This window comes from Lactuca serriola, chromosome 9 (genome assembly GCF_051521515.1).
Source record: "Lactuca serriola cultivar US96UC23 chromosome 9, Lser_US96UC23_V15, whole genome shotgun sequence".
Lineage (NCBI taxonomy): Eukaryota > Viridiplantae > Streptophyta > Magnoliopsida > Asterales > Asteraceae > Lactuca > Lactuca serriola.
Genome location: NC_136416.1, coordinates 203,823,703 through 203,850,847, shown reverse-complemented (window position 1 = coordinate 203,850,847; position 27,145 = coordinate 203,823,703). Strand labels below are relative to the sequence as shown.

Here is a 27,145-nt window from a genome sequence, read left to right as displayed (position 1 = left end):
ATTTCATCGTCTTCTGTTTGTGATAAGCAAGATATGTCATGGGAGAGAGTACCCTACATTGATGACAAAGGTCGACCCAGTTTCAAAATGGATTGGGTTCCAAAGACCAACTGATCCCGCTCTGTGCTGGAGCAGCTATGGAGACATATCATCAGACTTCCGTTTGTTGGTAGTAGTTGTTCCAGGCACATGATAGGAGGCATCTCTCAACTATACAACACTCGGAACATTGCTTGAGAGTATGTGCCCTTTTGCGGGAAGGGAAGAAAGGAAGGGATCACTCATGGGGTTAGTTCTTAATGATATGAAGAATTTTCGGATCTGTTCTGAGATTATGCTTGCTGTTCTCAGACCTTCTGAATGCAGATTCAATCGATGAATTATGGTTTGCATTTTTTTCTCTATACTCCTGAGTTTTTTTTCTTAAGTTGATTCGCTTTAAAGAATAATTTTTGTTTTAGGATAGTTTAAATTTGCGCATTTATTTTCGTTTCTCTCCTATGCACAAATTTAGGGGGAGAAATAAAAACAAAACAAAAATTAGAAAATTTTAATTTAAAAAAAAAATCCAAAAACATTAGAAAAGCAGAAAATCAAAATACGGTGTTAATGGAATGTGCTTGCAGGAGATATTTTGGGAAATAAAATTAGCAAGTGATAACGGGCAGTCTGAATCGGCGTAACGTACCTAAGTTGAATCGTTTACGCTCTGTGTTCGATGCGCTGGTATGCACGAAATATTTTAAATGGACTTGACTAGGGAGAGTTGAACCTGATTTCACGACGCTCGGATAGGTTGAGCAGGGAGATATACATGGGAATCTACCGGTCACATCAAATAACCCGTATCTAGAACTATGGATTCACTTTTCCTTGATGTGCGGATTTTGTCCTTAATTCCGGTTGGATGGGGCGACTGGTAAATTCCGATAAATTAGGTCTGTAGAAAATCGTTTTCTTTCTTTCTATCTGTTAGTCATATTTGTCTCCTTTGCGTGACTTCCAATCCGACCTGGTACACAACATATGCAACTTTATTTCTCTGCAGGTTATGTATATGAAATTCCTCTTATCTGTTAGCCATATGATGTCTCCTTTGCGTGACTTCCAATCCGACCTGGTACACAGCATATGCAACCTTCTACTTCTCAATCCCTCTGAAACAATAAGTAATAGAATTCTGAATCTATCCTCTCTCTGAATGATTGTCTGCTCACCCGGTGTAAGGAGTACTCTGGAAGTTCTTGATGGTTGGGGCAAATCAGGAAGTGGGAAACACGTTCTAGTACACTTAAAATTGAACACATACAGATTGTCTGTAGATCTCGCTGCTCAATTTAGGTGGACAACAATATCCCTGGTTGTAGTCAGTTAAATGGTCATAAGAAAATTTTATTTAAGAATTAGGGTCAATCATGATAATAAAGTTACAATTAGATATATGTATGTATCATGTCATTGGTAAATTGTCCAAAATTGTCACAAATATTTCGTGTTTAAGTGGACTACAATACTGGCGATCGATCAGACGAAGATGTGAAGATAAGGGTACCGACAAGTGGAATAAGGCTGTCTAACAACTTTGATCCCAAATCACTCTTAAAGTTAGCTATTGTTTTTGTTTTTGTTAAGTTTGTTCATAGTGTTCTTCTAATTCAAATAAGGGGGAGAATTAAAAAAAAAACAAAAATCATAAAATTCAAAATCAAAAATAGTGTTATTTCTGTTTTATTTCCTTTTCAGAAAAATCAAAAATCCAAAAATATTTTTGTTTCTGTTTTATTTCTTTTTCAGAAAATATAAAAAATACAAAAATATTTTTTTTTGTTTTAATTTGTGTGCTAAGTTTTCTTTTAGTTTTGTTTTGTCTTGAAAAGTGATTTCAGGTATAGATAAGACTCACGGAGTTTGTGTCGAAGATTTCTGAGCCAAGGCTTCGTCTGTGAGCATCGAAGAATTCTCATTCGAAGGAGCAAGAAATGAAGATTATTCTTTCGACATTCAATCCTTCAACCCCAGAAGCAAGGTGAAGCAGAAATTGAAGATTATGTGACGGATTGCATTGAAGCGTCCTCAATCAGTCTGCTGCTATCGTTGTACCTGCTGAAGTGATCCATAAGATTTGTTATCTCTGAAGTTCTCTCTGAAGATTCTCAAGCTGAAAGCTCTATCTTTCAAGAATCAGTACATCAAGCCTCCTCACCCGACGTGCGTTCAAAGCCAAATTCTAAAGAAAAGCCCAACCGCTCAAGATGAAGTCATTTACTGAAGATTCATCAAGTTCATCTTGAAGCTGTGAAGTCATCGAAGATAAACGCCGAAGCCAATCTCCAACTGAAGATTAACAAGAAAAGTCAGCTACTTTTTAGGGGGAGCTTGTTGGGTCATTTAAGAAAAGAAAGCTATAAACCAAGGGGGAGATTGTTGGGTCAAAAATATGGTTTATACTTTACTTTTCTAGGCAAATGTATTTTTCTGTAATATTTTTGGAGTTTACGGTTGAGTTTACGGCCGTAAACAGGTTTACGGTCGTAAACCCATTTACGGCCCATGTCCACCAAGCCGATGCCCCTTGTATAAATATAGGTGTTAGGGTGTGAGGAACGGATTGATGAACACAAAGAGAGTTGACGGCCTAGGAAGAGAGAAACTAGAGAGCATTTTGTGTGTGTGAATCTTTTGTATCTGCAACTTTAATTCTAATCAATTCATACAGAGATTCATATTATTCTTCTTCTCCTTCTCTTCTATTTGATCTGACATCATCCGTTTGATTGAGATTCCGCACCATCAAACGGATCTGACTGATACACAGACAAATTAGGGACTTACAGTGCCTTACCATTTTATATAATCTTTTACATGAAAACAAATGTTTTTACTTCTTTAGACCTTTTGGAATATAAATCGTGGACGGGGTTTGTGGCCATGACCCACAATGACATTTCAACATAACCATGCATGCCATCTCGGTTGCATCGTGGTGGTCGTGGTGTGATGGATTATAGTCATCATCACATTTGTAAACACCCAATGAGAAGAGAGCAACGATCATTTTTCTTAAAAGAATCAAATTAAAAAAAAAATCTATATTCATCTATACATCACTCCACTTTCACATATAAACCTCACTCTCTTTTATACTTTTTAACACAACAAAGTTGGTTTTTTTTTTAAATATGATTCAGATGACGACGAGTTTATCGCAATGTTCTTTAATGTTCAAACATTCTCAATGGAGATCGCATGAAAACAGCATGAACGTCGACGAATAATTTTATCTTTTAAATTATGTATTTTTTTGAAACTTTTATTCTATGTAATTTTAGAAATATTTGAATGTTCAATATTTATTTTCTATGTTTGTTTTTTTATTTGCTTAATTTTTGATGTTTTTAAAATTTATGCAATTTAATATATTTATTTTAATTAAAAATCTAGCATCTTCATTTAATTTTCATTTAAATTTTAATTAAAAAAATGATGTGAATTGTTGGTATGCCAAACTTATATGGATTTTGTATGGTGACTAGGTGACACTCACATAGAATCCCATATATTTGTAGTAGTGATAGGTATACCACATGATTTTATAACATAATTCACATGATTTTAGGTCTGGCATAATGGTCACAACTTAGAACTATATATTTGTTGTTCTTAGTATGTCGGGTATATTATGCACAACGCTTGTTTGTGGTCGGGTAGTCATGACCATGCACATTATCACCACCTTCGTGTAGTGTAGCCTGCCGACTTGGAAGTTCTCCACCCTTCTTGGTTATGCAATAAGGTTTTTTTTTTCTTTTTTTATCGTTCGAAATTTATGAGGGTATTTGGGAATGCTTATTTAAAATGATAAATATTTTTTAAACTTATTAGATTATTAATTTATAGCACCCAATTTTTTTGACAAGTTAATGAGGAATAACTTGTGAAACCGCTATAAGTGATTTTAGAAAAAATCAATATCCAAACAATAGTTTAGCTTATACCGATCTTAAACTAGCAGTAGATTAAAAAGCTCCTTAAATAAGCTTAGCCAAACACCGGAGGATAATTCAAGAGAAAAGTCGATGCATATCTAATCAAAGCTATAGTAATACAGGAAAAGGCAATTTTGCCCTTCTAGATAAATAAATAAATTAAAACGATATTAATTTTTTTGTTTGCGTGATGGATGCCATTCAATGACACCAATACAACTACATCAAAAAAGCGTTAAACATTTCCCATGATTATTTCTACCACAACCCACTCACCTTAAGTTTTTAGTTACAAAAAAACATCTAATAACAATTCATCCCCTCTACTTCTTCACCTCCTCATATTCCGCCTCCGGCGCCTGACCACCACCCTGTGACCCCGAATCACCACCACCACCACCGCCACCCCCACCTTGCATATGCTGACCAATCTTCGACTGCGCCTTATTCGCGGCATCAATCTTGGCCTGAATCTCCGCCGCATCCTCACCACCAGCCGCCTTCCTGAGGTCCGCCACCGCCGCCTCGATCTCCGCCACCACATCTGTCGGAAGCTTCTCCTTATACTCGTTCAAATTCTTCTCGACGCTATAGATGGTTGTATCCGCATTGTTCTTGGCATCAATGAGTGTTTTCCTTTCGGCATCCTTTTGGGCATGGAGTTCAGCATCTTTGACCATTTTTTCAATCTCGGAATCGGAAAGACCACCCGAGGACCTAATGGTAATTTGTTGTTCTTTTCCGGTGGATTTGTCTTTGGCCGAGACTGTGACTATGCCATTGGCATCGATGTCGAATGTGACTTCGACTTGTGGCATTCCACGTGGGGCCGGAGGGATTCCCATGAGCTCGAATTCCCCTAAAAGTTTGTTGTCGGATGCCATTTCACGTTCTCCTTGGAGGACTTTGATTCCAACTTGTGTTTGGTTGTCAGCTGCTGTGGAGAACACCTGTCGATAGAACCGGAATGGAATTCGTCAGCGGAATTGGAATCTAGGGAAAGTGGACTCCGACGGAACGGGGATTCGAGATTCCGTTCCATGCTGTGTTTGGTTTCACTTGCTGAATAGATAGGTGGAAGGAACTCGATTCCGTTCTTTTTTCATTAAAAGACCAAAATACCCCTGTTCTATATGTTTAAACAAACAATTATGTATAAAGATCGACTACAAGGGTATTTTGGTCTTTTAACTCCTTCCAAGTGGTGTGTTTGGTAAATACCCTTGTTCCATGGATAGGTGGAAGAAATTCAATTCCATTTTTTTAATTAAAACTTAAAAGACCAAAATACCCTTGTTCTATATATTTAAACAAATAGTTACGTATAAAGATTGTTTACAAGGGTACTTTGGTCTTTTAATTCCTTCCAAACGAACGCGCTCCCTATCACATGTTTGGTTAGCTAGAAACGAAAAAGAGTGACTTTAATAATAAAAATCAAAGATTTTATAATTTACTTGTAAAAAAATAACAAGGATATTTTGGTCTTACTTTTTTTAATATATAAGAAGGGTATTTTTTTTTTTGTCTTTTAATAATAAAGGAAGAATGAAATTAAAACTCCTACCCATTTATACAAATGGTGTGAGAAATCCAAAACATGCCAGGAATGGAATCTTCAATTCCAATTCCAAAACAAAACACACTCTCAGAGAAATGAAATGTTAAGATGAATTTACCTGACTTTTCTTTGTTGGAATTGTGGTGTTTCTACCAATGAGTTTGGTGAAAATCCCACCAAGTGTCTCAATACCAAGAGAAAGAGGAGTGACATCAAGAAGAAGCAACTCTTTCACATCACCTCTCAGAATTCCACCTTGAATTGCTGCTCCCATGGCAACTGCTTCATCAGGATTCACTCCTTTACTTGGAGTCTTCCCAAAGATTTCAGTAACAACCTCCTGAACTTTAGGGACACGTGTCATTCCACCCACCAGAAGAACTTCATCAACCTCTTTTGTTGTGATTCCAGCATCCTTCACACAGTTTTTGCATGGATTCCTTGTTCTTTCAATCAAATGGTTAACCAAAGCTTCAAATTTGGACCTTGTCAGTGTGATATTCAAATGTTTAGCACCAGATGCATCTGCTGTGATGAATGGAAGGTTGATGTCTGTTTGGGTTGTGGAAGAGAGCTCAATCTTGGCTTTCTCAGCTGCTTCCCTCAGTCTTTGAAGGGCAAGACGGTCTTTTGACAGGTCAATTCCTTCTGTTCTTTTGAACTCACTCACAAGAAACTCCAGCATTGTGTTATCAAAGTCCTCTCCTCCAAGGAATGTATCCCCATTCGTTGCTTTAACCTGTATGGAAAAAAAAAAAGTTTCAATTTTGGTCCCCGAGTTTGTTAAAAAACTCCCATTTTGGTCCCAAATAGTTTACTCTAGCAATTTTGGTGCCCATTTTCAGTTGTAACGATTTTACTCCATGAGTTTGTTCATAATTTGTATTTTTGATAGTTTTCTCTTGCAATTTTGGTGTTTGTTAGGACCAAAATCGTTGCAGCAATTATACATAGGTACCAAAATTGCAAGAAGAAACTATATTTGACCAAAAGTGAACTGGCACATTGAATTTACTAGAGAATAACAAAAGGGTATCTTTGTAAAATGACATACCTCAAAGACACCATTTGAAATCTCCAAAATGGAAACATCAAAGGTACCACCACCAAGATCAAACACAGCAATAAGACCCTCTTTGTTATTCAATCCATAGGAAAGAGCAGCAGCTGTTGGCTCATTGATGATTCTTTCCACATCAAGTCCAGCAATTCTTCCAGCATCTTTAGTTGCTTGTCTTTGGGCATCATTGAAATAAGCTGGAACAGTAATAACAGCTTTATTGATTGTCTTTCCAAGATACGCTTCAGCTGTTTCCTTCATTTTAGTGAGAACAAAAGCACCAATTTGGCTTGGAGAGTATTTTTGTCCATTGGCTTCAACCCAAGCATCTCCATTTGGAGCCTTGACAATCTTGTAAGGAACCATTCCCATTTCTTTCTGTGTTTGAGGGTCATCAAAACGTCTTCCTATTAATCTTTTTGTACCAAATACAGTGTTGGTTGGGTTTGTTACTGCTTGTCGTTTGGCTGGAGTGCCTACAATTAGCTCGCCTTTTTGATTGAATGCTACAACTGATGGAGTTGTTCGTGAGCCTTCAGAATTCTCAATGACTTTTGCAGACTACATATAAAGGAAACAACAATCAGAGTTTTATCTTTTAGCACAACTACGAATGGGATTTGAAAAGATGAAGTATTATGGATCTTACCTTTCCTTCCATAACTGCAACACATGAGTTTGTGGTACCCAAATCAATCCCAATAACTTCATTTCCTAGAGGTCTTGAGCTGCATCAGAAATAAATATTAGCTAGAATTAATTAGCAAGTAAAAGTAGAATTAGTAACAGGGAGAATCTAGTTACCTGAAAGGTCTGGAAAGTATCCCCATCTTCTGACTCAAATGTGACCCAACCCATGATTGTTTGGATCCACCTAACTGCACAAGCATTAATATAGATTACATTAAATTAATAGTCTCTTATGGGTTGATTGGCAAAAAATCAGGTATTGCAGAGATCTTTCTTTATCTAGCTAGCGACAAAAAAATTAAACTTTACACGAAATCCAAATAAAGAAAACACCAAAATAACTTTCCACACAATGTTGGATTCTTTATAACAAATAATCTAAACAAATATGTGTCATCCATAAGCTCATCTCATAAGCCAAAAATGTCATCCAAATGAATTAGATCATTGATTTAGGAAAACAGAATAAACACGTATTTTGCCTATATAGATAATACACATGCAAAGATCCTCACAAGATGTAATTAGATCAAAAGAAAGCACAAACAGCACGAAGATCACCATTCATACACAAAGTAAAAAAGTTTGAATAACAAAATATATCCAATAAACAAATAGCTCCACCATATAAGACGTGTATAAAACAAATACGATAGAAAAAGAGACGCGTGATTCAGAAACACCAAAACAGAATGTTCATGTCGAGCCTCTGGATTTTTTTGCTTCAACCAACCGACTACAACACCCAAAATTATAGAAGCAATAGAAAATAATCGCAGATCAAATGGATTAAAGCAGGAAATTGAAGCGAGAAGTACATACGGATTTGAAGGCGGATAAAGACGCAGATGAGAGGTCTCTTCGACGAAGAGATCTTAGCAACGCGGTGGTCGCCATATAACACCGGACAATGAGGCAAAGAGACGATCGATTCGATGAAGTGAAGTTCAGAAATCAGAGGTTTAGATGAAGGAAGGGTTTAGGGTTTTCGTAGAGAAGTGATATAAAAAGGGGGGCAGAATTTTCTAGCGAGTGTTGTGGGGAGGGCTTGGTCTGCGTGGAGGTGGCGTTATCTAGTTTTTTCTTATTTCCTTCTATTTTATTTTTTTAGATTTCTAGATTAATCATATATAAAATGTTGGTGGTGATCCTAAAATAATGAATATTCATGTACTACAGTTTATTTATTTATATATATATATATATATAGAAAGAGAGAGAGAGGTGGATTCAATTGAGATAATAAAAAAGGTTGAGAATGGGGAAATCATTCTCAGCCACTCATTTAATTAGCCTCTAAAAATAAAAGACACGGTGGCAAACTTGTAAATATGATATAATAGCCTTCAATCACAAATACGAACAGTTGAAATTCATTCGTTTTTTGCTCTTTCAATCGAACCTTCAATTCTGTTTGAATACGAACATAGCTTCAATATCTACGATTAATTATACTCCCAGCATCATTAGAACATCATCGATAATCAACAAAAAAATCAATTCGTATCATTCATTCAACATCGTTCATCAAATAAAACATCGAAATTAAGGTTAGAAAAAGATCAAATCCTTTTTTGTTAGAAATTTTCATATATTTCTCCACCAATCTACTATTTTGTAAGATTTAAGCAGTCAAAGTATCATATTTATCACATTTTTAAAAAAGTTAACTTGTATGCACTCCAACTGTTTGATGAAATGCATAAACTAAATTACCACGTTATATTCACATATGAATATGTTTTTTCACCTGAATCAATATGTGATTATTAAAACACAAAACAAATACGCAAGTCCGTATGTTATTCGTATGTGAATAACATATAAAAAATTATATATTTCTGAAAACACATTGTAATATTCATATATGAATATATTGTGCAATATTCACATATGAATATACCAACTATTATTCATAAGTGAATATACGATCTAATATTCACAAGTGAATATACTATGTATTATTTTCATGTGATATACCATGTAATACTATATAATATTCACATATGAAAATATCATATAATATTTATAAGTGAATATATCATCTAACATTCACAAGTGAATATACTATGTAAATATGAATATACTATGTTTAGTGTATGCTATATTTCATATATGAATGATACTTAAATTGTAAAAAAAAAAAAAAAAAAAATTAATCATAGTTTTATTCATAAGTGAATAACGAATGTACTGTAGTAAAAACCATATTCATTTTTATTCACTTATGAATAACGATAGCTGAAAATATAAAAAAAAAAATAACTTTTTTATTTTATCTTAAAACTATATCAATATGGATGTCTATTTGTAGAGAATAAAAAATCATGAATTTTGGTATATTTAAAATCATTTTTCGATAAAAATAGCTTCTTAAAAATAAAATAAAAAACCCGAAAAAACTATGTTTTTATATATATTAAGGTAATGCTTAGCATAATTTAAGGAAACATGTTTTGTTGGAAAACACATGTGCATTCCTTTCCCATTTTCGATGGTACGTTGGAGACTTTTGCGGCAAAAATAAATGATTGGCTGAGAATGATTCCCCCATTCTCAACCTTTTTTTTTCTCAATTGAACCATCCTCTCTCTCTCTCTCTCTCTCTCTCTATATATATATATATATATATATATATATATATATATATATATATATATATATGGGAAAAGTGAATATACCTTGAGGGTATATAAGATTAGGTACCCAAATAACTATCCGACATCGTTTGAAGTAAACGAGGCCTTACATTCTTCCTCATACCTTATCCCATATCATCTGATAGAACTAAAAAACGGAATCGATCATGAAATACTCTTTTCCACTCCTATTACGAAGATGGGTGTTTGTTGTGACTCCTTCGATTCTTCTCAACTTACTGAATCACGAAGAATCATCTTATGTACATTGGAAGTTTTTGTTATCATCGTATTGTTCTTAATTTGTTCTAGTTAATTAAGCAAAGTGGGTTTATTTCAATTGGTTTCGGCAGACAAGGCTTACACCCTAACGACCGAAGGAGTGAACGACTTCCATTCGTCTGCAAGAAATCAAACGACTTCCTTTTCTCAAGACAACCAACTGTTTGATTTCTTCTTCCAAATTTTCTGATTTAATATGAAGCTCGCATTCAGAAACCTAAAACTTGAAATTTGTTTTATTTGTTATTGCTGGAAGTTTGATCTTTGAAGAATTGAGACTAATTCATGTGGAGTCAAAATTGATTTTTTATGTGAAGTTGTGATTTGTGAATCTATGTAACAACCCTTTATTCCAGGTCAATGTAATGACTAAAAGTTGAGTCTTGTAACCTCTTTGTAAAGTAATAAGAATTTCATCGAAAAATGAAAGGTTCAAACAGCTCTGTTTGGGTACCCTATGTAGTGGATATCGTGATAAGGTTTCCAAAAATATAAAGAACGCTAAAATCCGAGTTATAACGAAGGAGTTATGACCAATCAAAGATTCGTAACACTACCGGTAGAGCGTTGTTAAGCATAAATCGAGAAATCTCAATAAAATACTTTTTAGCCTTAGTCATCTAAATTAAAGTTGTAAATATCTTTAAACCGCGAGCATAGATAAAAAGAACGCCCCAATCTAACTTCGTATGAGGAAGTTATGATTTTTCGAAGTTGCTGACCTAGCAGTAGACAACTAAAAAATCGAAATAGAGATCGAGCGGTCTTTAGCGACACAACCTAAACGAAAGTTGAAGACCCCGACAATAGGAGTTCAACAGTCAAAAGTCTGACGAAAATGGACATCAGATGAAGGAGTTATGGAATTTTAACGGACTTTTCCAGGTCTGGCCTGTTAAAAATAATATAATAAAAATAAAGTCAAAATTAGCCGACGAAGTCTAAACGAGAGTTGTAGAGCCTTTTCGCACCTACGCGTGCATATAAAGAACGTTGAAATCGAAGCTCGTACGCAAAATTAACGGATTTTACAAGTTCAACACACAAAATATGAGGCTAACTCAGCCTCACAACGTAAGGGGACCATGCTCACGATGTGAGCTCGTGATTGATGGGTTCCAGAGTGTCAGCCAGGTCAAATTGTCGAAGAGGATCATGCTGACTAAGCCTCACGACGTGAGGATCCAAAACTCACGACGTGAGACCCAAAATCAGCCCCTATAAATAAAAGCTTAAGGGTGTCGGGTTTGGTGCTCATTTCTTTACTTCTAAGTTGTAACATCCGGATTCCCAGGTACCGTATTTTTGTTCCTTTATTTTTTGGGTTTTATGGGGGGACTCGGCGAGTTGGCGTCCAAACTCGCCGAGTATGGTCGCAGATTTGTATGCGAGTTCATAGCTGGACTCGGCAAGTTCACAAGTGGACTCGGCGAGTCCACGCTGTTTAATGAAACCCTAATTTCTAGGGTTTAGGACCTATTTAAAGGCCCTTATGGCCGTCATTTGTGGCCACCAACCCCCATAGAGAAACCCTAAGAGATCTAAAACGTTTGTGAGGAAGGAGATGCCATTCTTGATCCTTTTGTGGGTGTTTTTGCAAGAAGGAAGTGACCAAGGCAAGAGGAGGCTGAAGGAGGTGCGATTTTGGTGGCTTTTGAGCTTATAGAGACTGTATTGAGGTATTATTCTCGGACCTTCTTCGTTTTTGGTGTTGATCCTTTGTGTTAGGGTTTTCTAACCCTTTTAGAGGTTGATTTAGTAGAGCATTTGGTCCCTACTCGAGTTTGTGTTCTGGATCTGGACCCAAAGAGGTCCAGAGGCCTTAACCATTGGAGCTTTATGAATCATTTTGGGAGCCATGAGTTTGGGATATCAATTTTGGGGCTAAAACACCATTTTGGACCATTTAGATGTTATATGAGTGCCAAGGTCCGAACTTTACGTGATTATCAGGCTTGGGGAGGCCAGATTTATGATTGTATGGAACAGATCTGACCTCATGAGTTGTTTAGAGTTTGTGCATGGCATGAACTCGCCGAGTCCGAAGAACAGACTCGGCGAGTAGTATGAAGGTTGCCCGTTAATCACCCAGTGAGTGGACTTGTCGAGTTGGGGAATAACTCGGTGAGTCAGGGAGAGTCAGGGGAGACTGAGTTCAAGTGGAACTCGCCGAGTTGTTCTTGAGACTCGGCGAGTTGAGTCGGGGTGGCCCCGCGATTCATGCCAGGTGGAACTCGTCGAGTCAGGGGAAGAACTCGATGTGCCAAGAGGGGGACTAAGAGAGTCAGTGGACACGTGTAGACTCGCCGAGTCGCCCTAGTGCACTCGACGAGTCGGGTCAAAGTTTGACCATTGACCTTGATTGACTGTTAGGGCTGAGTACAATTGTATTTATGGGAGTATTTACTTTATATGATTAGGCGGAGGCTAGATCACATTTCTTCCGAGTCAGATACTTACCGAGACATCGAGGTGAATCTTCTCACTATACGTTACCTAGAGTGGTATATTGTGTGGACCAGAGGGTCTTATGTGCTATGTATGAGATTATGTGCTATGTGTTATATGTATGTTGTATGATGTATAGACCGGACCGCCGGGTCCAATGATACAGACTGGGCCGGAGGGCCCAACGAGCTATGACCGGACCAGAGGGTCCAACGAGCTACGGGACTGGAGGGTCCCGCTGAGACACATCGACCATAGGGTCGTATTATAGCCTTGAGTGGTGTATGTGTTGTATGTGGTATTTTGGGGAACTCACTAAGCATTTATGCGTATAGTTGTTGTGTTATGTGTTTCAGGTACTAGTGATGAGCGCGGGAAGGCGCCGACATGATTCGTACACACACGCGTTGGAGATTTTGTTTGAGATTTTGGGGAGATGTTTGTGATGATACAATTGATACAATGTGTTTTGACAATATTTTATGAGTGAATGAATGTTTTAAAAATGAAAAATTGTTTTAAAAATTTACGTTGTTACATAAGTGTTGTTACTCTGCATGTTTACCTCGATAAGCCTTCCCGAAGCCCCGGTTTTTCATACTCGAGTCCCGAAGGAAGATCTACACTCCCGAGATCCCCGAGAATCCCGAGATTTCAACTCTCTCTAGTTGATGTTATGCTCGATTCTTCTCTCGACTACTTCAAAACAACCACTTCAATCAAGTGAGTTCATACCCCTTTTATACACCTTCAAATACTTTATAATGTACTTTTAATACATTTCGGGGGAGAATACAAGTAAACACTTGGTTAATCCCGAGTGAAAACGTGAAAACTCTTGTTATATCTTGCATGCACTAGGTTTATACAAAATGCATAGTATTCAGGGTAGCCATCCTTGTTAAACCATTTTATGCATTCAAAGAACTTAAGGTTTATGCTTAGTCAAACATTGTTAAAGAGAATAAACATTGTATACAAAACTATCACCTTAATACAGACTTAGTTGAGAATCCGTGAGACATTTACATCTTCAACGCTACCTTTTTGCGAAAAATGTGCAAATTAAAGTCCTGTCTATTATAACCAGAGTCTCCCATTTGGAGAGCGTGTCAAATGTGTATAGATCTATACGGGAAGTCATGATCCCGCGCCCTGACTGTTAGCTACAGTCCTTTGGGTGACAGTTTTTCATAAACGTTTCGACGCCTGAAGACCGTCGCCACAAGCATATTATGTTTAATATGGTTATAAAACTCACCGGATAGACAATTATTATGGTATCCTGATTTTATGATTGAGTATTTATTAAAACTATTCTTCTTCTAACAAGTGCGACCTTCTTATAGCTTTATTATATAAAACTATGCCTCAAACTTTTAAGCATGTCAGTTGCTTGCGATTTTCGGTCTTGGACATTAGAGACTGCCTACTACTTAAGGAAAATAAGGGATTTTCTTGTATCTAAAACAACCAACTAATAGGAACATAAGGGATTTTCCTAGTGCAACTATTTACAATTCACAACACAAACATCCATATGCATTTCATACTTTTATAAGAAAATAAGGGATTTCTTGGAAAACGTACGAACTTTGGAATGACTTACATTTTTCTCAAAACTGCTTATGAACTCACCGACTTAAATGTTGACACTTTTTCTTTGAAATAACTTGTATTCTCAGGGAACCGCTAAGCAGGTTTGGAAACCAACTTTTGAGGATTAACGCTCCGACGTTAATTATGTAACATCCGGATTCCCAGGTATTATATTCTATTCTTTTATTTTTGGAAGTTGTGAGGAGACTTGGCGAGTTGGTGTCTAAACTCACCGAGTATGGTCGCGGATTCGTATTCGAGTTCACAGCTGGACTCGGCGAGTTCATGAGTGGACTCGGCGAGTCCACGCTGTTTAATGAAACCCTAATTTCTAGGGTTTGAGACCTATTTAAAGGCCCTTATGGCCGTCTTTTGCGGCTACCACACCCCAGAGAGAGACCTAGATCGCTTGTGAGGAGAAGAGAGGCCATTTTGATCATTTGTTGGTGAAATTGGAAGGAGAAGGTGACCAAGGCAAGAGAAGGCTGAAGGAAGTGCAAATCTAGTGACTTCAGAGTTCAAAGGCTTCGTATTGAGGTATTCCTTCGGACTTTCTCCAGTTTTGGGTGTTGATTCATAGAGTTAGGGTTTTCAAACCCTTTGGAAGATGATTATGTAGAGTATTTAGTCCCTTCTCGAGTTTGTGCTTTGGATCTGGACTCAAAGAGGTCCAGAGACCTTAACCCATGGAGCTTTATGAGTCGTTTTGGGGTTATTGGACTTAGGTTGCCATTTTTGGGACTAAATCACCTTTTGATGCCATCATGTTGATATATAAGCATCAAGTTTCGAACTTTACGTGACTTTCATGCTTGGGAAGGCCAGATCTATGGATTAGGGACACGAATCTGACCTCAGGAGGTCAATAGAGCTGGTGCATGGCATGAACTCGTCAAGTTGTTCTTGAGACTCGGCGAGTAGGGTTAGGGTTTCCCGTAGATCTCTTTGTGGGTAGACTTGTCGAGTTGGGGGATAACTCAGTGAGTCAGAAGGGGATTAGAGGACTGGGGTTCAAGACGGTACTCACCGAGTTGTTCTTGAGACTCGACGAGTTTAGTCGGGGTGGCCCCGCGATTCATGCCAGGTGTGGCTCGTCGAGTAAAGAGAAGAACTCGACGTGCCAAGAGAGGGACTAAGAGAGTCAGTGGACACGTGTAGACTCACCGAGTCGCCCTATTACACTCGACGAGTCGGGTCAAAGTTTGACCGTTGACTTTGTTGACTTTTAGGGTTGAGTATAGTTGTATTTATGAGAGTATTTACTTTATGTGATTAGGCGGAGGCTAGATCACATTTCTACCGAGTCAGAGGCTTACCGAGACACCGAGGTGAGTCTTCTCACTATACGTTACCTAGAGTGGTATTATGTGTGGACCAGATGGTCTTATGTGTTATGTATGAGATTATGTGCTATGTGATTATATGTATGTTGTATGATGTTTTAGACCGGACCAGAGGGTCCAACGATACAGACTGGGCCGGAGGGCCCAACGAGCTATGACCGGACCAGAGGGTCCCGCTGAGATACATCGACCAGAGGGTCGTATTATAGCCTCGAGTGGCGTATGTGTTGTATGCGGTATTTTGGGGAACTCACTAAGCATTTATGCTTACAGTCGTTGTGTGATGTGTTTCAGGTACCAGTGATGAGCGCGGGAAGGCGCCGACATGATTCGTACACACGCACATTGGAGTTTATATATTCTGATCTTGGGGTTTTGTACTGATACAATGTTGATAAAATGTTTTTACAATGATTGTGAATGGTATTCTATGGTTTTTCAAAAGAGAAAAATTGTTTAAATTTTACGGTGTTACAAATTACTTCTTTTGAAAGATGTTTATGTAATTATCTTTTGAACATGTAACAAATACATTTATGTAAACATTTTGAAACCTTTTTTATGTGTGGTGGTGTGTACTTTCCTTACTATGAACTGTTATGATACTGAACATGACGTCCTCCGCCCCCGAACGTTTCCGCTGTTCTGGTTTGGGGGTGTGACAATCTCACATGGTTTTTCATTTGCAACCATATTAAAAGAAGCCCACCAAGTGTTTGACAAAATGTCGTCTCCTATAATAACACTATTTTTTTTTTATTTTTTATATGAATCAAATTGTATGTTTTCCTCTATATTCGAAAGTTAAGTTGTACCCTTTTCTTCTATGGCATTGGTGTTGGATTAAAAGTGAATGCACAAACTCATCTTGCTCTTGTGTTAGCAATTGCAGTCAAGGTAATAACCAATAAAAAGCTCACGAGGGAGAGCTTTATTAATAGTGTAGTGTCTAGTGGGATCTATAGTTTACAACCAATAAAAAAACTAAACCAAGAGTTTATTTAATCATTTTGTTGGGTCCATATGCATATCTTATCATTTATAATTTATGAAAAAAGCTTCGTAATTATTTTTCCTATTATGTAGGTATTTTGAGCTTTTAATTTTGTTGACATTGCATAATATTTCCATTTTTCATGCTACAACATTTTGATCGTTGTATATATATGAAGAAGACGAATATCAATTGAACTAATAGATTGTTACGTGGTGAAAGATGCAGCTGAGTTGTCTTCATATTTACCTTTCCAGGGATTCCCACTATAAGTCCCAGTAGTAGCTTTGATTAGGGACTACCATGTTACGCGAATCCCCAATGAAGGTGGTGAAAAGCGAAGCACGGATGTACAAGCACCATTGTATGTTGATATAAGTTTTATTGTTTTAATGAATTTTGAGTGTAAAACTAGCTTTCCAGATCTTTTAATGAAATGTCAATCATTAAATTTCTAGATTTCCTAGTTGGTTGTATGAAGTGTTTGGTAAATAACATTGTGAATAATGATGGGGCTCTTTCCCAATGATAACATCTTACTTTCATTTTAAACACATAACATCGTTAACTTTCCTTTTTAACCAATAAACCAACATACTTTTGTTTTTTTTCACAAAACAGTTCATACTTTCCTTTTATCACAAAATAGAATCACAATTTCTTTCTTTTTTTTTTTTGACAAAATAGCCTCATACTTTTTTTTTCACAAAATAGCCTCACAATTTTTTTTCCCGCATAATAGCATAATACTTTTGTTTTTTCACAAAATAGCCTCAAAATTTTGTTTTTTTTTGTCACAAAATAGCCTCATATTTTCAATTTTTTTCACAAAATAACCTCATACTTTTGTGAGTTAAAAATGAAAGTATGATGCTATTGTGGGTTAAAAACGAAAGTATGATGCTATTGTAGGTGAAAAACAAAAATATAACGCAATTGTGGCTGAAAAACAAAAATATGATGCTATTGTGGGTTAAAAGCGAAAGTATGATAAGTACATTGCTATTTCAGCCCAATCCACCAAAAAAATGTTTTCTATACACTGTCAACTTATACATTTCGTCTAAAAAACGATAAAAATTGTGTCCTAACTAATACATGATTACATATTTCAATACAATCTTCAGCTTCTTTGGTGTCTCCGTGCAACCCAAGATCTTTCAATGTTAATCACCTGCACAAAATAAATCGGGTTAAATAAAACTGAACTGCTTTTAATTTTCAAATAATTACAAACACTAACGCAAGTCATTAAAAATGAGCACAATTTTCCTTCTTATTATTAAGGCTTTAGTCTTTAATACAGTGTAAAGAATGGTTGTACAAAAGCTACAATATGATCAACATTCCAAACCCTTGTAATTAGAATTTTCATTTTTCATCCATTCAACCTACTGTGAGGAACACTTGGTAAAGATACTAACATTGATGGATTTCAAAACAGTGGTAAAAATATTGACATATATCTAACCGTGTAAATGATCTTCAAGTGATCCTAGGGTCATAAACTCATAGCTTGGAGACGTTGATCTACATATGCACAATAACCTATCAAATTCACAAGATTTCGGTGACATAATCGGCTAAGCATAAGAACCTCCACCAAAAATAACAACAACAAACCCTTAAACATATAGGCATGCTATAATAAATAACGACAACAACAAACCATTATTTTTGTACATTACCAGCAAAAATGATGGGCTAATTGTAGCTTCAAGTATACAATCAGGTCCAAAGAACTTATTAGTCCTATTCTTTGTGTCTGATGCCCAATGATAATCGAACATCTAGTGGAGATAAAAAAAAATTATGAACACCACATATTTTGTAACCACCAACCAGATACATGATTCTATGAGTGAAGTTAGGATGCTCAAAATCCAAGAAGGAGGTGTATAAACCCAACAAGGGTAAAAGGGTAACTCTCTACCCTTGTAGATCACTGCTTGGCTACTAAAATTGACATTTATATGAACAAAACTTCACTAAGGCATTTAAACAAACACCTGGTGTACGTTACCAGCAACATTATATCTGAAAAGAATAATACACAGAAATTACCATAGAATTAACCTGGTATCGCTCGCAAACTTCAATCTAATGAAATTAGTATAAATTTAATTTAAATTTACTTAAGGCACAACAAGAACAAATTTCAAAATATGAAATTGAAAAGCCTCATCCCGTGACTTGATTAACCAGAAAAAAAAGGATGATATAAACAAATACCGCAATTCTAAATAGGATTCGAAAACCAATGCATACACGAAATCAAGGAAAATCGCACAATCATGGAAGCATTCGAAAATCAGTAAAGCTCTAAAATTGATGGAAGAACCGAAGCCAAAATCACGAATCGAAACTTGTTGTAAATCGATGGTGAATCAGCAAAACTCAAGAAACGATGGAGCCTCAGTGTTTTTAGGAAGGAGTCAGTAGTTGTTATATTTTAAGGAATGAAGTATTCACGTATCAATTTGAAACGAAGTTGATAAGCAAATAACCAAACGACACATTTTTAAGCATCGGGTACCTAATCTTATATACCCTTAAGGGTATATTCACTTTTCCCTCTCTCTCTCTCTCTCTCTCTATATATATATATATATATATATATATATATATATATATATATATATATATATAGAACTTCAAAAACTGTTTAGTTAATGGTTAGTCAATTTGTATTTGTTAAATTTTATTAGTTTTAGCTTATGTTTGTTATTCTAATTTTGAAATTGTTCTATGGTTTAAAATACAGTTCAACATGGATTCTAGAGACAAACAATCAATGGAAACACAATCTCAATCACAACCTTTCGTTCAATCAAATGTAAGAACGAAGACGGATAAAGCATGGGAACATATAACTCTAGCTAAGGATGAAAAAGGAAACAAGAGTTACATATGTAATTTTTGTGAAAAAATTTGGCGTGGTGGTGGAATAAGCAGAGCTAAGAAACACCTTGCCGGTGTTAGTGGTGACATATCAGTTTGTACTAAAGTATCTCTAGAAGTCCGTTTCTTAATGCAAGGTCTTTTAAAAGAAACGACACAAAAGGAAAAACGCAAAGCTAGTGGTGATGGCATAAACAATGTTACTATCTCGAATGACGATGAAGAGACGGAAGAAACACAAAATCGAAATGTCAAAGCACGGACTAATAAGGAAGGAAAACGGAAAGGTACATCAAATTTTCATCCTTTCTTCACAAAAAGTATAAATGATCATTCTCAGCCCACTATTAAATCTGCCATGCAAACTAAGCAAAAAATACGTGATGTCGATTTAGCAATTGCAAAGTGGTTCTATGATGCATGTGTACCTATCAATGCTTGTAACTCTCCTTATTTTCAACACATGGTATATAAAATAGCTGGTATTGGTCATGGGTATAAAGCACCTAATTATCATGCTTTGAGGGTCAATTTATTGTCTGATGCAAAGAAGTCTGTTTCATTGTTAATTGATTCATATAGAAGTTAATGGATTGAAAGTGGTTGCATAATTATGAGTGATGGGTGGAGGGATGCTAGGCAACGCCATTTAATTAATTTTTTTGGTTTATTGTCCGAAAGGAATATCATTTCTTAAATTTGTTGATGCATCTGATATAGAAAGTAATGCTTCAAATTTGTGTAATTTGTTTGCTGAGATTGTTGAAATGGTAGGACACAAAAATGTGGTTCAAATTGTTACTGATAATGCTGTCAATTACAAACTTGTTGGTAATAAGCTATGTGAAAGATATCCTTCTATTACTTAGTCTCCATGTGTAACACATTGTCTTAATCTTATATTAAAGGATGTTTCGGAATTGGATAATGTAAAAAGTTTGGTAACTCTTGCGTCTAGAGTTACTGTTTTTATTTACAATCATAAGTGGCCCTTGAATTGGTTAAGAAAAAAAAATATGGTTGGACATAAATCATCCGTCCAGGTGCTACCCATTTTGGTACTGCGTTTATTGCATTAAAAAGTTTGTATGACCATAAAGCCGATTTACAAGCAATGGTCATATCTAACGACTTTAAGAAGATGTTGAAAGTGAGAAATGCACTTGAATGTAAAGATATTGTCTTGAATGAAATTTTTTGGAGAAATTGTTTGATTATGGTAAAAGTAATGACTCCTTTGTTAAGACTTTTGCGGTTATGCGATTCATATGAAAAACCTACATTGTGTTATTTTTATGAGGGGATGTATCGGGCAATAAGAGGGGTAAATGAATTATTTAAGAAGAAGAAAGAATTATACAAGCCTTATACTGACATAATTGATCGTCGTTGGGATATAATGCTAAGAAAAAGTATTCATTGTGCAGTGTATTGGTTAAATCCAAATTTTCAGTATAATCATGAGAATGTTTGTTATAAGAGAGAGGTGTTTCAAGGTGTTCTCGATATGGTTGAAAAGAATTTTTCCGGTACAAGCATTTTAGATCTCACACTATCTCTAGGCAAGTTTCGTGACAGTGAAGGTACTTTTGGTAGATATAGTGTCATTGTTTCTCGTACTAGTACCCGTCCAGGTAACATTTAACTTTTGTATACTATTATTAACTATATATATATATATATATATATATATATATATACATATTTTCTTACCATTGTATATGTAGATGAGTGGTGGAAGTTATTTAGCTAAGATACTCCAATATTACAAAAAAATTGCTATTAGAATACTAAGCCAAACCGCATCTTCTTCCGGATGTGAACGTAATTGGAGTGTCTTTGAAAGGATTCATTCAAAAAAGAGGAATAGGCTGGAACATCAAAGACTAAATGATCTTGTATTTGTGCACTACAACTTGCGTTTAAAAGTATAGGTACGTTTTATTATAATAAAATATTTAACTAATAGCAATGTTATTTTATTTTTACAACTTTTTCTGTGAATGATTTTGTAGACTCAAGGTTGATAAAAGGTCTTACGATCCTATTGATTATGAATGTATTGATAAGACAAATTTTTGGGTGGTTGAAAAAGAGCCGGAATGAGAGCTTGATTACAATGATTTAGAAAATATGCTTGACGAATAAGAGCACGAACCGGCTGCTCAAACACAAGGTGATATTTTTTTCCATAAATATTAATGAAGTGTTATAATTTTAGTTTATTATTAAGCTATTTCGTGACATTAACCTTGTTTTTTTTATATTGTAGAAAAAGAAACCGACCCTGTTTTTAATAATGATGAAGTTGACAGTGAATTTCATTTATTAAGTGATCGTGAGATTGATGCGTATAACACTCCAATGTCTCAAGATCCATAATTTGATTTGATCTTGATGCATTACTTTTAAGCTAAAACTATGTTTTTTGTTTAGGTATTACGTTTTATGTTTTTTTGGATGTATTGGATTGATGTAAAACCTATGACAATGTGTTTATTAATGTGTTTGGATTGATCTACAATAATTTTCATATGTATTTTTATTGTTTGAATGTGTGGATGTTAAATTCTATGTTTTATATAATAATATATATGTAAAGAAAAAATAAAAACAGAAAAAATTAAGAAAACCGGTTGAACCGGAAACCGGTCACCCGATCGGTTCAACTAAAAAACCGGTTTTTAAAACATTGCTTTTTTCTTATTTTTATTTTATTTTATTTTCAGCCGTTCTATTTTTTTTTGTTCGGAGTGAAATTGAAAGTTATCCAAAATAGAAGGGGTGCAAGTGTAACTTTCTATAAAGAACTAACATAAGCGGCGGCGAGTTTATAGTGTTCCATACCAGAAACCACACTAAGGTTGTGTTTGTTTTTTTTAAAAAAAGCTCTTCGAACCTCTTAGTGCTACGTAGCGCAGCACACGCGCAACACTTTTAAGTTCGCAGCAGTTTGTTTTTCCGCAGACTTCGGGCTCAAAAACCTCTTCCCGTCCTCTTCCCCATACAACATTGGGCTTGGCTCTTCTATCCACTTCTAACCTCAACTTAAAAAAACACGCTACGCCTAAACAAAAAAAAAAACGCCGCAACACCCTTAATCTTCGTTCGTTCTCATCACCCTTCTCATCCCTGTTGAAGACCGACTCCAGCCGCCCCTGCCCTTCCGTCGCCGGACCGGTCACCGATGTTGCTACCAAGTGCAATTTCGATCCTTGTTGCCATCGTCTTCAACATCAGGTTAGTTTTTTTTTTTTTTGATTTCTTATAGAGTACCAATTCTATACATTTGAGTACCGGTTTTGTTGGTGAGACGTGAAGAATCGTTGCTAAAATCTTTATTGAATGTTGATTTATGATATAATTGTTCTTTAAACAACTTTTCTGCTCAAATTTATGTTTAGGTTTATAAATTTTTGTGTTGAATCATAATCCTTGCTGAAATCATAAACTTAAATGCAAAACTTATTTGATGATGGTGTTGTATAAACTTTATGTTTAGGTTTATGAATTTTTGTGTTGAATTGTTATGAATGTTGTGCTTAAATCGTTGAATATGCTAAAGTTATTTGTTGATTTTGTTGTATAATCTTTGCTTATATGATTTTTTTGTTCCTCCATGATGTATGAATTATATATATATATATATATATATATATATATATATATATATATATATATATATATTAAAGATGTGAAGAATTTTAACAGTAAACATCCATCTTTTTTTTATCAATTTCAGCCCTTCTACTTAGATTACTCATTTATGTCATTCTTGGTCCCTATAGTTTGCTTCTTCTGCATTTTTATGCTTTAGTAAACTACATTAGGAGTTGGCAGATCTAGCCCACTTCTTTTGTTAAAATACAATTTGCCCCTGTAACCCTCATTGGTATTGAAATCTGTCACCAGGTCATTTTACACGTGTTGCTTCTCCTTTGTGTAACGTCCCGTTCCTAAGAGTACCTAATTGTGAGTCCCTGGGATTTAAGAGAAATAATATTTTGGTCATCTTGTGGGAAAATGGAAATTGAGGGACAAGTATGAAATTTGGGGACTCGCCGAGTACGCCCAACGTAAGCTGGGATTACGCCCAGCGTAAGGCGTATATGGACGCGGGTGCAAGGCTGAGTACGCCCAGCGTACTAGAGGTACGCCCAACGTACTCTCAGAGTTCTAAAACCCTAAATTTAGGGTCAGCCACTATATAATGAACATGTTGGTGCATACCCTAGCCTCCTTAAGCTCACCCTTAACCTCAGAAACCCGTATTCCCTCCATTGTTGGGTGTGTTTGGCCTTGGAAAGCTCATTTTCGCAAGAGAAAAGCTAGAAGAAGAAAGGAGAAGTTGTCAAAGAAGGAAAGGAACGATTGGAGCTTGTAGATCTGAAGAGATATCATCCTTTGGAGCTTATTTGAGGTATAAAGCTTCTTGTTTGCCATTTATTTTGCATAGATCTAAGTGTTGTGAAGTTTTAGCATCTTTCTTGTCCCAAAGTTCTCATCTTGATTCATGCTTTGTGTTGGCCGAGATTATCTGTCCTTTCAGACCTTTGGAGAGGTCTTGAGTGAGAAAAATGAGGTCCCAATGGCTGTAGTTGTTCCATGTGTGAGATATATGGGTCTTAATGGATTAAGACCTTAGATTAAGAGCTTTTGGACGTCCCAAGTGATAAAGTTTGAGACTTTATGAATCTTAGGCGTATTTAGCCTAGGGATATGAAGTTTGGGCTTAAGAGCTTAAGCCATTAAGAGGTTATAAGGACTTTATGAGTAGCGAAGTTACACCCCGCGTAGCGGGTCAGGGCCCCGATCCTCAGCTACGTTTTAGTGTGTACGCCCCGCGTACCAAGGAGGGTACGCCCAGCGTACTCCCCCTGATTGGACCTTAATATTGGGCCGTAGAGTTTGGGCCGTTTGTGGGTACTTGGTTTATGGGCCAAGTCTGGAAATTATGGATAGAGTGTTTTGGGCCCAATTATTGTTATGGACCTTAGATCTAGGCCCATTTGGTGAGATGGGCCCAATTTGGTAAATTGGGCCAATATTGGACTTTGTATAAGATTTGGACTTTGGCCTTGGCCCGATAAGTGGATGCATGCTTGTCCTAATGTTTATTTTGTTATGATGGCTAGTTCGGGATTTGCGGTGAGTTGGTGATTCGAGAATCTGCTCTTCAGTTCAGAGTTTCGGCGGTGCGAGGTGAGTTATCCTCACTATACCGACAGGGTCTAAGGCACCAAGGCTGGCCCTTTATCGGATTGAGATCCGGGTATTTGTTGTTATGTTATTGCTTTGATATGTTTGCATCCTGATAGCTAGGATGATATATGTTAGAGACCTGATTAAGGTCGGTTCCCTGATATATACGGTGATGCTATGCTAGTGACCGGTTAGGTCGGTATCCTGGTTAGGATGATGATGTGTTATGTGATCTGTTTGATCGGCTTGTTGACTGTGAATTTTTATATGATTGTATGTTTATGTGCACATGGTTGTTTGGACTGGAGTTGGGTTGAGGCGGGTCCTGCTTTGTGTTGTAGGCCAAGATACCCAAGGCGAACCGGTTGTCCCGAAGGCCCAGCGAGCGGTCCGGATAGGCTGTAGGCCCCAAGAGGGCGGACCAGACGTGCCGAGGCTCGGAGAGTGGACTAGGCCGACTGAAGGCCCGGTGCGGGCGGACCAGTCATACTGTAGACTCAGAGAGTGGACCAGGTGGGTTGTAGGCCCGATGCGGGCGGACCAATCACACTGTAGACTCAATGTATATGGCTAGAATCGGAGGGTGGACCAGGTGGACCGTTGGCCGGTGCGGCAGACCAGTCTCACAGTAGACCCGAAGTGCATGGTTGTTCTGTGTTCTGTTATGTTATGTATGCTATGTATGTTGTGGGCCGGAAGGCATTATGATTTGGACCGGAAGGTCGTAGCCTGGAAGGGCGTATGTGTGGTTGGTATTTTGGGGATATCTCACTAAGCTTTCGGGCTTACAGTTGTGGTTTAATGTTTTTCAGGTTCCTCAGGAGACCGTGGCAAGGCGAAGGCGTGATCGTACCGCTCCTCATGTTATGTTGTGATGTGATTCTGGGAATACTCTAAATAAATTGTATTGAAAACCTTTTTGTAATAATTTAATGAAATCGGGTTGTTTTTGGAAAATTTAAATTGGTTGGAATTTTTCGGTCGTTACAAGTTGGTATCAGAGCCTCGGTTTGAGTGAATTGGAGGAACACTCGTGTGACTCCAGTCTCAAATCGAGGAGAGTTTTCAAAAGAGAATTTAAAATGGTTTTCAAAATGAGTAAAGGAGGACGCGGAGGTACGATCAGCCAGAGCCAGTAAGTAACCCCAAAATACCATACATGATATTTGTTTTTGAGCTTTGATAGAACAGCATGCTAGTGCTAGGCTAGGGATCTTTAGGATTTCATGATAATGTTGCCTGATTTTTTATGCCTGTTAGCCTAGGGTTTCCTTGTGGGAGATTTCCAGTGTTCTTCTAGTAGTGAGGGTTGAGCGTTTGTTATGCATGTTTTCACTAGGGTGTTGTGGTAGTACTTCATACAAATATGGGTAGGTGTGGAAGGTAGTATGGGCCCGTACTACTGAAAGCACAGGACCCATACGCGTATCAGGGAAACCATGACCTCTAGGGTTGGGTTGAGAGTGATGGGTTTTGGTCATAAGACATCCTATGTGCTCATACAAACCCTAATGCTTGGATCTAGGTTTCTCTATTGTACATGCTTTGAATCCAAGACTATAAACCCTAATTCTAGCATATGGAAATCAATATTAACATATAATTATGTTTATGATATTACCTTGATTGTTATGTAGCAATAACAATCCCAATTCCTCCTTGAATTGACTTTGGAAGGCTTAGAGTCACAAGTGTCACTCATCTAATGGCTTACAAACACCATAAGCAAGTGGAGAAGGTATAAAGAGAGAGGTAGTAATTCGTCCTTAGGACTTCTTGGGAAGGCTTAGACGAATTCATGAGCCTTAGGGGGTTTATATAGGTGTAAAGACTAGGGTTTTAGTCCTTATCCTTATCTAGTTTCTTGCCCACCAAGCAACCATAAGATAAGTCTTAGAAACCATTATCCTAGTCGAATTCTAAGGCATTATCTCCTTAAATTCGTTCACCCTATATTTAAGATAATCCTTACCTTATTTTGTAACTATCACATAATTACAATTCATCCCCTCTAGTTTAATTAATTACACTTGATCACAAAATTAATTCTTAATTAATTATTGATCAATATTAATTAAACAAATATGATTTCTCCTTTAATATATTATTCTTATAACATATTAATAAATCATAATAACCTCTCTCTCTATTTATTTCTCCAATCAAGTTGCTTTGGTGAAGGCAACCCAAAAGGACCATGCACCATCGGGTCAAGTACATACCAAAATAGTTATGGACTTAGACACTAATCCAACAGTCTCCCACTTGGATAAGTCTAACAACTATTCTGCGTATGACTTCGGATCCCGATCTGCAATCGTAGCTTTCCAAAGCCGCTGTCAACTCTGATCATATCAAATACGCGTGTCCTTAGATAAGGGATCATATATTCCTCCATTCTAGATATCATATGAGACATGATTTCAAATCATTCTCTTTG

At 36.6% G+C, this 27,145-nt stretch overlaps 2 protein-coding genes across 2 annotated transcripts; one reads left to right on the top strand and one right to left on the bottom strand.

Moving 5' to 3' along the window:
• Positions 1-4,103: 4,103 nt before the first annotated feature.
• Positions 4,104-8,348, bottom strand: LOC145072192 (heat shock 70 kDa protein, mitochondrial-like). The gene is made up of 6 exons (XM_079018573.1): positions 8,120-8,348; positions 7,412-7,485; positions 7,257-7,335; positions 6,602-7,168; positions 5,666-6,286; positions 4,104-4,936 (listed from the first exon to the last, which is right to left on the bottom strand). The coding sequence occupies exons 1-6, from the start codon at positions 8,192-8,194 to the stop codon at positions 4,310-4,312; spliced, it is 2,043 nt and encodes a 680-aa protein (XP_078874699.1). The 5' UTR covers positions 8,195-8,348; the 3' UTR covers positions 4,104-4,309.
• Positions 8,349-19,372: 11,024 nt separating this feature from the next.
• On the top strand, positions 19,373-21,885 carry LOC145076480 (uncharacterized). The gene is made up of 6 exons (XM_079022342.1): positions 19,373-20,067; positions 20,165-20,334; positions 20,547-21,112; positions 21,231-21,431; positions 21,519-21,525; positions 21,776-21,885. Exons 1-6 carry the CDS (start codon positions 19,373-19,375, stop codon positions 21,883-21,885), a joined length of 1,749 nt encoding a protein of 582 aa, XP_078878468.1.
• The last annotated feature ends 5,260 nt before the right edge of the window (positions 21,886-27,145 follow it).